General features: G+C 42.8%; 1 protein-coding gene across 1 annotated transcript; it reads left to right on the top strand.

The window, feature by feature from the left end:
* Positions 1-1,518: 1,518 nt before the first annotated feature.
* Positions 1,519-2,487, top strand: LOC114641277 (olfactory receptor 6N1-like). Its single transcript, XM_028790351.1, has one exon. It carries the CDS (start codon positions 1,519-1,521, stop codon positions 2,485-2,487), a length of 969 nt encoding a protein of 322 aa, XP_028646184.1.
* The last annotated feature ends 10,571 nt before the right edge of the window (positions 2,488-13,058 follow it).

The following is a 13,058-nucleotide window of genomic DNA, read 5'->3' as shown; positions in this document are numbered from 1 at the left end:
AAAATATGCGTTGTAGCACTCAGCAACTGGCCACCTGCATGTTCTTGCGCACACTAAATCAGACAGCGCTATATGCAATCATCAGATTCAAATGTTAAGTTATATAGCACAGAATGGAAATCAGCAGTTCTTAGCATTCCACCACGCAAGCTGTCATATCAACCGCCTACTGTAACTTGCTTTCTTTTTTCTTCGGTTATAGTCTTGAATAAAAGTGCACTTGTTTTGTTATACTTTTACATCAACATATGTTCCTGTGTTTGAGCTACATTGGCATGCTCAAAAAATACGCGTGTAATGCCACGAAAAGTGCATGCAGACACTTCAGTTCGCAAGCATTGCTACGACAATGCAGTCACAAGTACACTGCAGAGCTTTGGCGCGTCTTTATGTGAAAACAGCATCAGATGGGGAGTGTCTGATGATTGCATATAGCGCTGAAGTTACTGCTCTTTACTATGCTTTCCTCTGCATGTCCTGGAGTACAAAAGAAACAGCATACAGCAACACGTGGGGACTGGCAATACTGGGGGAAAAAAACATGCGGTCGTATGTATCGTGATACACTGCAGAACTATAGCGCGTCTTTATGTAAAAACCGCAGTGTCAGGTTGGGGGCGGTAGGGATGGATCCTGAACGCGACTGAGACAATGAAAAGTGAATTTAAAAAAAATAAAGCTAACCTTTACAAATATCATAAATTACACCAGCTGTTACAGACTGAAATCAAATGTATCTTTTTATTCTAAAATAGTGAAAATAAGAACACTTCTCAAATGGGAGTTGTGCAGGATCGAACTCATGACCTTCTGATGCGTAGTCAGCGACTGACACTGTTACGCCACGGAAGCAGTGATCGCTAATTCATATCAATGTCTCACACTAAGGTGAGTTTTTTTGGCGGTGGCTTTCTTTTGTATCTTTTGTGAAAGTGTGTCTTTGATATTTGGACTTCAGGCTTCATACATTATATAGTTTATGCCTACATTTTGTCAATTGCTACTAGAATATATAACACGTTTCTGTTTTAACAATGTGTTTACACAGATTACTGTAGAAATGCAACACATATGAAATGCGTGTGTTTCAAATAACAATCTTATTATTTCTACTCTAAAACTACACTTCACTCCCAGATAATCAATCAAGGCAAGAGCTGGGAGAAGCCTGTTTACGTTCTAAGTCGTTGGGGGGGATGGAATAGCCGGCTGCTGGCAGCTTGTCTTTATCAGTACATTTAGATGACAAAAGACGCTGGCGGAGAGGTGAGAAAGGTTTTAAGAAGCGATTTAAGGTGGGCCGGATATACAAGTTTTTTCGTAGGCTCTGGTAATTCTAGTGTTAAGGGGAAGAACCTTGGACTTCAGCACCTGAAGCGAAACCTCTGACATTGTGCCACGTAGCTGGTTTGCTTACTTGACAGGGTGAAGATATGTATATCATGTAGCACCTTACATATCTACTATCTAAAGATGCTGAAAAAAGTCATTTCCTATTCTTCTTTTCACAGGGAGGCGATGAAGAGCAAGAACATGAACAATTCCAAGGCTTCACCTTTCACAGAGTTTGAAATTGTTGGATTTCCGGGTCTTCAGGAGTACAAGACACTTCTTTTCTTTGGATTCCTCATTTTGTTTTTACTAACACTTACTGCAAATCTGCTGATTCTGTTTTTTGTTGTGGTAGACCACAGGCTCCACACACCCATGTATTTTTTCCTTTGGAATTTATCCCTGTTAGATTTGCTAGTGACCATAGCAATTATACCAAAACTGTTAGAAGTTCTTTTAGAAATGAATAAAACAATTTCTTTTGCTGGATGCTTTTTCCAAATGTACTTTACAATTGCAGCTGGGGGATCAGAACTGTTTTTGGTAGCTGCAATGGCTTATGACCGGTATGTTGCTATTGTGAAGCCTCTCCAGTACAACGTGATTATAGACATTAAAGCATGTATCTCAATAGCAGCCATAGTGTGGTTACTGGGATTTCTCCTTCCAATAGTCTCAGTAACCTTGGCATCCTATCTTCCATTTTGTGCATCCAATAAAATCTTGTACTGTTTTTGTGATTATCTAGTTGTAATCGCCCTTTCATGTACTGATGTTACTCTTCACGCCAATTTGGCACTAGGACTTGCTATGGTTGTTGTCTTCATTCCATTTCTTTTTGTGCTTTGGTCTTACTACAGGATTGTAATTTCAGTTATAAGACTTAAGACAACCACTAGTCGAAGAAAGGCCTTCTCGATGTGTTCCTCACATTTGCTTGTGGTGCTATCTTATTATCTTTCTACTGCAGTTCTTTATATCAGTTTGCGAATTGAAGGTATTTCATACAATGAAAGAATTTTTATTGGGGGTTTGATCTGTTTTTTCACTCCCTTGGTAAATCCTTTAATTTACACTTTAAGAAATGAAAAGATGAAGGAAGCAGCAAAAAAATACCTTAATGTTTACACCCTGTTTCAGCAGGGATTACACTGAAGTTGCTGGGGAGTTTTCCTGGCATCATTATATTCGTGTTATGTGTTTAATTTAATTTTCCAAAACAGTTTTTCTTGGCTTTTTCACTATTTATTTCGGTGTTGGAATGTAAGAACTTGATTTATAATGTAGGCTTTTGTTTCTGACATTTCTGTAAGATTTTTGTAATTTTATTTTAATGTTTCATTGTCGTTTTGTTTGCCTACATTTGCTAGCATTTGTTTATTGTTTTCTTTTGTTATGAACTGGATATGCACAGCCCGCGACATAGTTGAGGTGACAGGATAAAAGATCATTAGTAAAGTCACATCTCTGTCTGAGATTGTGGTGTGGCACGCGGCTGGGGGTGGTACCCAGCCGGGACTCCCAAGAAGACCGGAGGAGGGCTTACACCTCCTCTAGACCACGAGGGGGCGACCGCCCTGGTTGCTTTGGGGACCACGGGTACAGAGCTTTGAAGCTCAGCCCTGTAGGGGCCCGTGGTCAATGCCAGGGGGCGCCCCGATACCTACGGAGCCCTGAACCTCAGCACTTCCGCCACACCCGGAAGTGCTGGGGGGAAGAGGATCAGAGACACCCGGAGTGCTTCCGAGTGCGGAGCTGGTACTTCCACCACAATGGGGAGTGCTGGCGGAAGCTCATCAGAAGACACCTGGAGCACATCCGGGTGTGTATAAAAGGGGCCACCTCCCTCCATTCGATGGCTGGAGTCGGGTGGAAGAAGGACGGAGCTCGGAGAAGTGAAGGCAGTGAAGAAAGGCATTGTAGTGAAGAGGCCCGGACTTTGGGGTGATTGGTGCTGCGGCACTGGGTTTGTGCGTGTTACATAATTGTAAATAACTGGCAAATAAACGTGTCATGTGGTCATGTGACACGGCTCCCATAATACATAAACAAAAGTGCAGAACGAAACAAAAAAAAAAATAAAACAACAATAATTATTAGAAACCCATTAAAAAAGGTTTTAACCTCTTTAAAAAACTAACAAGGACACAAAACTCATGAAACATGCAATTACTCAAGCTACAGGATTTAATCCACAAGCAACTCACAACTTACTATTTCAAAAAATGAGAACTTGTTAATTAATTGATCTGTATAATTTGCTCCTGTGTTATTTTGGTTTTTTTACACATTTTGGATTTTGTGTAGTTTGGGTTAGAAGTGGGGATTGTTTTGTTTCTATTTTATTATTACTATTTGATTTTGATTATCATTTCTTTGTAATTTGTTCATTTTATGATAAGAAATTGAAGTAAATAAATAATAATAATATTCCAACTACAGAATTGCAGGCAACTCTAATCAGTTCTTTGCAGTTTATTATAAAATAAAACATTAATATGTATACCGTTATAGAAATTATGCCAAAAAATGAGTGATCTTTATTTTGAAAGTGGAAATTTATGCTTTTATCAAAGGGGAGAATTATTTACTAGGATCTGTGATGAACCACACACAAGCTTTGTACATGTTGCTTCTGTTAAAACGTGTTTTCCTTCCTTTACATTTATAAGTGTTTCAAATGTTACCATAATATTAAAAAATGTTTATCAAATACCAGACATACCTCTTAATACTGCCAATCTTTCATCATCTTTACAGCTAGTCTTTAACATGGCTAATAAAAAGCTCATCACTGCCCAACCTGATCTCTCTGTCACTTTACCTAGTGTGTGGGCATATTTCATTATATCCTGTGCTTTAAAAATGGAAGAAAGATAAGATATTATTTCATTATAAATTACTAAAGGAACAAATAAGAACAAATATCATTTCAATATTCAAATTACAAGGGCACTAAATCCACTGGAAAAATACACAATGAGTTTTGACTTTGAAGAGGCTACTATGCATCGCAAGTGACAGGCATACATGTACTGAATATAACCAAAAGTTTACAGACACCTGTCCATATGGAAAATAAGAAATTAGTATATTCATGTATTAGCATAAATAGATACAAAAACGTATTAGCATTAACCTTAGTGCAAGTATTAATACAAGTCAGGCATTCCAAGCAAATGGTTAAATAAAGGCGCATGCCATATTTCTTTTTTAATTAAAGCTTAGCTGTAACCACCAATATCTTATCAACTTGAGGGACAGAGAAGAGGGAGAATGATAGATAGAGACAGCCCAAGAGCGGAAGAGGGGGAACACCTGCAAGCTCAAGGCCGACCTAAAAATAAGCGAAGCAAAGGGTGAAGGCGATTCATAAAATATGAGAGATATTGGTGGTTCCCATGAAAACTTGGGAAGCCAGTTACGGAAAGGGGTCAGAAAGAGCAGCGAATGAGCTGTCTTGAGCGAGGTCAGCATGATAAGAAATTATTATATAAACTGAGATTTTTGGCTTGTTCGGGGCTCAACTCGGTTTGGTCTAATTGGGCTAAGTCTGCGTTATTGTTTTATTGCAACAAAGCTAATTACTCTGTTTGGTATTCTCTGACTCCTAGAGCTTTCTTTCCAGGTGAGAATCTCTGGTGCATCTTCTGCCTTGACAAATTCTGGTGGCCCTGACGTGAGAAGGGAAAAGGTGGCTGCAGAATCCAAAGGCAGGACGGTGCTCTGTGAAACGGACACAGATGGTGGCCACCTAGAAAGGTAAGCTATATTTTGCTGAAATTGTTTGTATGAAGTTTCAAAGAGTGTCCGCCCCTCCGACGGAGACAGCGGCAGAAAGCCTCTCTAAAAGAACAAGGTAGGATGAGGGATAGGCACACAAACTTAAGTAAAAAGTGTGAAGTCTGTAAAGATAGAATGAGTGCTATTGTCAGAATGTGTGTGCACAAAAATACTGGAAGCTCGAGTTGTTCAGTAGTCTGATGGATACCGCTCAGTTCCTGGAAAAACGGACAGCTGCACTGGTCAGTTGTAAGACCTACATATACTAAGGTTACCATGATGATATCAAGCCTTGTATAGGTAGGTGTGGAATTCCTGAAGTATTGCTTCCTACTGTGGCTGAGATTGTTCTCCTAGTGTAGCGTGAGCGGGATGGCATAACCAGCTGCCCGCAAGCCGCTCTCGAGAGAGAGAAGAGGTCAGGAGGTGGAGTTCTGCGGCACTAATTGCACTGACAACCCCTTCTAACTGTGCCTCAGTAGAAGAATTGACTTCAGGTGCGAGTGAAGACCTATAGTTACCACCCTGGATTAGAGGTGGGGGTCTGCCAGGTATAGGCAAAAAAGCCTGTCCGGATACTGCTTCCAAGCTTGTCATAGGGAGAACAAGAAGGAAGGGCTGCATGGGGACAGGTGGTGTGAGTGCTAGTATTAGTAGTATTAGGGACAGATAAGGGAATAAAATATATTTAGTTACAAGTTAGGGAAGGCACATAAGTGCAAATAGCGTGTGAAGCGCAGTCAGCGACGCAGCGAATGAGAGCACGTTAGTGCGAGTGCGTGTGGAGCAAAATCAGCGATGCAGTGAGTGAAGCACAGAGGTGCAGAATGCAGAGCGTGTGTGGCACAAAGGTGAAAAACTAGCATAAGGCAAAGATAGGGCAATAGGGTGAGCACAAAGGTGCAAAATATGTGATTGAGTATGAATGTGGATTAAGGATTTTGAAATGTAAGGATATATAAAGTGTATATAGAATAAATATATATATAGCTTGTGTATATAAAAAGTGATGAGAAGGGAAACTTATGCGCGTAAAAGTTAAAGTGAATAAATTTAACCCTGTGGGGGGAAAAACAGGCTTTGGTCTAATCACCCATACGTACATATTGAGTGGGATGATTTGGAGCTTGCATATTAGGGACAGCAAGAAAAGGAATAAAAAGGACAGTGCTGGAAGTAAATAGATATTTACATCAGAGTGGAATAGAAATAAGAAAATTGCAGATTGTTGAGGAAAAACAAGAAAAGGTAGCAGGAGCTACAGATCAGCATACAGGAAAAGTCCTGTGTGAATACTGGAAGGCTGAGACTCAAGTAAGAAATATAGTGCAGATTTATTACTGTGGACAAAAATTGTGGGAAGGTTAAGCAGGGATATTTATGGCACAAGAGCACATTGCTCAGAGGATCCTGCAAATAACTCATGGTGTGCATACACACTATTGGAAAGAGGATTTTTACATAGATGCAGCAGGACAGCAGTGTGAACTAACGGAGGGTGCTAAAGACGTTTTACTACGAGCTATTATAGAAATATTGAATTTGGGTGAAGTACAGGAAGAGTGGCCTTATATGGATTGGGAAACTGAGATTGGGAGAAATTGGACGGTGAGAAAGTTGAGAGCTACACTGGAGGAGCTAGCAGAGTCAAACAGACTTCAATTATTGTGATTCCTTTTGAAGTACACATAGAGTCATATTTACAGGAGGGAATAAATCGTGGCTTTGAGAGAGGGCAAGGAGTAACAGGAAAGGTGCTGATAGATCTTGGTGTTGAACTCAGTATAACAGCGAGAAGTGTAAACTGGTGTCCAAAAAACACCTGTGGGGAAATACGTGCTGCCAGCGGTCACAGTGAGAAAAGTCCTGTGCAAGATCAAACCTAATTTGAACAGAGATCCCAATTTAAGATTGGCAAATTGGAAGCCCAAGACTGTAGGGAGTTGAGATGGATGGAAAAGAATTGCCCGTGGACATATTGGGACGTAAAGTTCCCCTCCACAAGGAACTCATTAAAAAATTGTCTCAAAAATGGCATAAGAGAACAAACGGTCTTAAGACCCGCTGGCCCAAAAAAGGCTTGTTTAATCTGGGACTGTGCGAGAAAATGATAAAGCATATAAAGAACTTTAAGACAAAAGATGTTAGTGAGAATAGAGAAAGCAAAAGAAAGGCAGAACTGCACATAATGCAGATGTTTGTGGGCGAAGCAATGAAGAGAATGTCACACACGTGCGAGTAAGAGGCAGCTAAAGTGTCTGAGTAAGTGTAATAAAACATCCAACCAGAGGGCAGCGGAGTGCGCTGACTGTCTTTCTCAGTTCCCTACAGACCTTTCCTGGGAAATCCTGCAAGGTTCCGGCGCCACAGAAGACATTACTTCCGGAGCCAGCCCCTTTGCTGACATCACTTCCAAAGCCGGCCCATTTGTTGACGTCACTTCCAAAGCCGGCCCCTTTGCTGACATCACTCCTGAAGCCGGCCCTTTTGCTGACGTCACTTCTGGTTCCGGCCATTTTGATGACATCAGTTCCTCTACAGGCCTTTAAAGCCTCCATCTTGGGCTACTATAGTCAGTTCTGTTTTGGACTCTGTTATATGCACATTGTGCTACTTATTTCAACCCTTTTGCAGCTGGGAAAAACAATATATGGGTGGCTGCCCCAAACCTTTATGATGTCTTGGACTCTTGATTATCACAAGAAGCACAACTCTAGAAAAGATAAGTCAGTGCTTTAGCAATGGAGAGGCAGAGAGAAGGGACCAGTGGACCCGCCGTTGGATGTGTCATATGAATTCTCACTGATAGAAGGAAAAGTAGAGTTTAAAGGACAGACAGAGGTGCAGGATGAGGAGGAAGAATCAGAAGGAGAAGAAAAGAAGGAACCAGGACAGGTCGAGCTGGAACAGCAAGAGCGCAGGTCGGCTCTGGAACGGCGCCAGGCACGAAGTAATAATAGAAATGAGAGTCTTACGTGGTGGGAAGAAGCAAATGCAGCTTCTCAAGAGAAGCCACAAGCTGAGAATAAGAAGAGCGCAGGTTATAGCAACTTGAGGAAGGTCTTGGGGGGATATGTTAGAACACAGGTGAATTACTGAGAGGCTGTGGACAGACTTATTATAGGACCATAATGAGGGAACTTGAGAATCCAGGATTGGGGCTTGCAGAGGAGTGGGACAGACAGAAAGAGATACTGGAAAAAACTAGTGAGAATGGAAATAAGGAACGAGAAATCAGTTTTTCCACACCCCAAGGTTCAGGAACTGACACACACACTCCTAATAGTAGAGGATGTTCCCTTGAAAGATCATGCAGTGATATGACAGCTGTAGGGGGTGAGGCTGAAGGTAATAATTGTGGATATTGGAAACAAATGCATAGTAAGTCGGGAGATGAATCAGAAGACAATGAGGATTGGGATGAGGGTATGTCAGATAAAACTGTAAGGAACGGGAAAGAGCGAATTATAAAGGGAGCATGGGGAAGAGAACAGGCTTCAGTGGGGACCCCGTCACTGAGGGAAACCCCAAGAGAAAAAGAGACAAATGATGAAGTAAGGGGCCTACAGAGGCACATTATTGATTTGAGCCTGGAAAGATTAGATCAAGTGCTTAGTGTCGGACAGGAAGAATACACAAACAGACTGAGAAACAGGAAAACACTGAAACCTCCTGCTAGACTAGGAGGGAGACAATACCCTGTGTTGATTAAGGGAGACAGAGCACAGTACACCCCATGGATGACACAAGATCTGGAGGGCCTGGTGGCAGCATTTCCCAGCATATACGAAGGAGGGGCCAAATGGATTAGAGCATTTGAGGAAAGAATGACAGGGAAATTGCTGGCTGTAGGGGACATTAAAGCATTACTAGCAAGAATGGGGAGCAGCAGTACAATGTCAAATTTGCTTGAGCAAGCCAATCTATCAGATGTGCTGGGCAACACTTTGTATGATGCAAATCTTTTTGACCCTCATAGGGCAGCATTGTGGAGGGTCCTGCAGGACGAGTGCTCAACTAAAATAGATCCAAAAATGTTGAAGGGGGACCCCATTGGTGACTCGGAAAATCTTGTTGCTTTTGTGGACAGACAATTGAGAAAGTGGAGGTTGGAAACAGAGAAGGATCCCGAAAAGGATCTGTTAACGACTGTACTGTTCCGAAGGGCAGTGCTCGAGGCCTTTCCTTGACCAGTGAGAGAGAGGCTGGAGGACACAATTGGCCTGGAAACGAAGTCGTATAGAGAGTTCTGTGATCATGTGTCCTATGCGGTGGAAAAGCACCGTGCGGAAGAAAAAAGGCTGAGTGAGCAGGAAAGGGAGGTGTTGAGAAATCTAGCTCAGCTTCAGTTGGGGGTACTGACACAGAAAAATAGAAAGAAGGTCCAAGCAGTGATCCACATCCTGGAATCGGGTCCAGCCGAGGACGGTAAGGTAATGGCGCCAATGGTCTCCCAGCAGACTGTCCCTGTCCAGCCACAGGCTGGACAGCCTGTAGTAATGCCTGCTCCTGTACAGGTGTCCCAGCAGCTTGCCTATGTTCAGCCACAAGCAGGGCAACCCTCCAGACCCTCCGGAATGCCAACCCTTGTATATATGTATCCCTCTCCATACCAGCAACCAGGTGGTGGAAAAGGATGACAGAGGGCTCCCAGGGGTGGAAATTTTAGGACACTAGTAGGACCCCCTGGAATGTGCTGGGGATGTGGCCAACCAGGTCATATCAAAAGGAACTGCCGAGCTAGACCATGGCAACAAGGCGGCACTCAGCCAGCCCAAAGTAATCAGAATTTCCTGTTTAATGTGCCCCAGGCTCAAAACCAGACAAATTACAATGCTCCCCAGCTCCAGAACCAGATGAGTTATAATGGACCCCAGGCTCACAGCCAGCTTAATGGGAGTCACCAACAGACTGTGGCAGGACCCACCAATCCTTGGATGGGGTTCGTTCAGGACTTTTAGGGAGGCCCAGAGAATCCTACTTGGGAAGAACAGTACCCAATGCTATCTGGGGGTGCTGATGGTGAACCAATTGCTAATGTAGAAGTAGAAGGTAAACTCATTTCAGCAATGATAGACACTGGAGCCACATACACCTGTGTCCAAAAGAAAGATGCGACACACTTTCCCTTGTCTGGAAAACATGTTAACATGGCAAGTCTCAGTTTATTCTGCTAACAGCTCTAGTACAGCTTTGCTTGCAGGGCAAAGTAGCAAAAATTCCAATACTTGTCTCAGATCAATCACCAATAAATCTTTTGGGAAGGGGTGCACAGTGCAAAATGAATCTTACGATTTTGTGCACCCCGGTTGGAGTGCACTTAGACGCAGGTTGCATTCCAACCCAGATGACTGTTGAAATGTCTGTAGCCACTGTTTATTTACTTGGAGATATGCCTTCAGATTCATTCACTCAATCAATAACCCAGTTATGGGAAAAGTGGGGACAATTTGTGTCATCCCGACTGCCACAAGCCAGAAAACCCAGGCTAGAGTATCACTGCACTATGATTTATAATAGATAGATAGATACTAGAAATGATGAGGACCTTGAGAAAAAATGGCTCTCTGAGACCGGCTCTGAGCCCGCCTCACTCTACTCCTGATATTTTATAATTGGCAAACAGGGAGCAGCTATGCGAGTAGAACACAATCAGTTCACAAACAAATGGTTTCGGGTTCCTGATGCTGTTCCACATGTGATGTTACTTGTGGCAGAAGGTTTTGAAAGTAAAGATTTGGGTCCCATGGTAAAAAGAGCAGAAAAGGTGGTATGGGAGGAGACGGCTAATTCATCACTCCAGCGTTCCGTAGACAATGACTATTTAAAAATCTCGCAGCCAGCTGGTGTAAAGGGGATTCCCAAGGTTGTGGTGCTGACTGCCTGCAGACAGGCAATGAAACTTGACACCACCCAGGCTGCATTTAGGCAGGAAACGGAACGCGCAGTCCCAGCCGAGCTGTGGTCGGCCCATGACACCAATGTAGGATTGGTTCAATCAGCAAATCCGGTGGAGGTGAAAGTTAAACCTGGACACCGCCCACCATGGAGACTGCAGTATCCGCTCAAGCCAGAGGCAGAGGAAGGCATTCAGGGCACAATTGCTGGACTACTGGCAGCAGGTGTGTTAAGAGAGACAAGGAGTGTTTGTAACACCCCTTTCTTGCCAGTCCTAAAGGCAGATAAATCGAAATGGAGGCTTGTTCGTGATTTAAGGGCTAGTGAATGCAATAATTGATGATTGGCCTGCTGAGGTCCCCAGTCCACATACACTCTTGACTAACATGCCTGAAGAAGAATATTTTAATGCCATTGATTTGTGTTCAGCCTTTTTCAGTATTCCGCTAGCAGAAGCTTGTCAGCCTCTGTTTGCTTTTACATATAAAGGGAAGCAGTATACCTACACCAGAATGCCACAAGGGTTTAAGCATTCACCTCATGTGCTTAATCAGGCTTTGAGAACAGATTTAGAAGATTTACTGTTGGAAAGTGTGGTGATTCAATACGTTGACGATATTCTGCTTTGTTCTGTCACACAGGAGCAATGTCATGAGGATTCAATAAAGCTAATGCAAAAAGTTAGCACAGGGAGGACATAAAGTCTCAAAGACTAAATTGCAGTACTTCTCAACCAATTGTTGAATATTTGGGTCGCAATTATTTCTTGAGGCCGGCGAGCCATTGCACCCCTCACAGCTGGAAGGGATAAGAAAAGCTCCTAAACCAATCACTGCAGGACAAATGATGACCTTTTTAGGAATGACGGGATTCAGTTCTGAGTGAATTCCTAACTATATGCTAAAGACAGCCCCTCTGAGGGATCTTATGAAATCTGCAGGATTGCAGAACCTAAGAAATCCACTAGACTGGACTATAGATGCGAATGCTGCTTTTAATGCCATTAAACAGGAACTTTAGTCCGCACCGGCACTTGCCTTACCAAATTATGACAAACCATTCTTGCTTTATGTGGGAAATCCGTGCTCTGGATTTGCGACTGCCGTCCTCATACAGGACAGTTGTACTGGAAGAAGATGACAACCTATTGCCTACTATAGTACCAAACTGGACAGTGTGGCTCAGGGTTACCCACCCTGCTTTCAAGGGTTGGCGGCAGTTCAGTTTGCATATGACAAAGCATCTGCTATTACAATGGGCTATCTGGTAAACATACTGGCACCCCACAAAACAGCTGAACTAATTAACCAAGGGAGGTTTGTAATGACACCTGCCAGACTGATTGCTGCATCTTTGCTGTTGACATATCCAGATGTCATCATTCAGAGGTGTGACACATTGAATATTGCTGAGTTTGTTCCAGTAGAAGGAGAACTGCATGACTCACTAATTTTCACAAAATTGCGATCCTGATTTGTACTCTAATCTACTCCATAATCCAGACCATGTGTTTTTTGTTGATGGCTCTTGCTTCAAGGACCATCTAGGCCTTCATGCGGGATTTGGAGTTGTTGAATATGTTGGAGGACAGTTCAAAACACTACTTTCTAAACAATATGATCAGCCGTGCTCAGCACAATTGGCTGAGCTCAAAGTCCTCACCGAGGCATTCAGATTAGGGGAACAGAAAAGTGTCACTGTCTTCACTGACTCAGCTTATGCACATGGCGTTTGTCATTTCGTTGGAGCTATATGGAAACAAAGAGGGTTCAAAAAGAGTGATGGATCACCCATCCAACACTGTGATCAGATCATACAGTTAATACAAGCAATGCTAATGCCCAAAAAACTTGCTATTGTTAAATGCCAAGCACACAAGAAAGGGAATGACTATGTGACAAAAGGTAACGACCTTGCGGATTCTGTGGCCTGTCAGGCTGCCGACTCTGCAGTGGCCATGCTAGCACCACTTGTCATTGTTGAGATAATAATTAGCATAATTATATTATATATATTAGGCGGCACGGTGGCGCAGTGGGTAGCGC

This window comes from Erpetoichthys calabaricus, chromosome 4 (genome assembly GCF_900747795.2).
Source record: "Erpetoichthys calabaricus chromosome 4, fErpCal1.3, whole genome shotgun sequence".
NCBI lineage: Eukaryota > Metazoa > Chordata > Cladistia > Polypteriformes > Polypteridae > Erpetoichthys > Erpetoichthys calabaricus.
Note: the sequence above shows the minus strand (reverse complement) of the source record. Positions and strands in the feature narration are given on the sequence as shown.

Bases quoted from the DNA above. Each gene is read 5' to 3' on its own strand.
- LOC114641277 (XM_028790351.1), top strand. From the start codon at position 1,519: ATGAAGAGCAAGAACATGAACAATTCCAAGGCTTCACCTTTCACAGAG.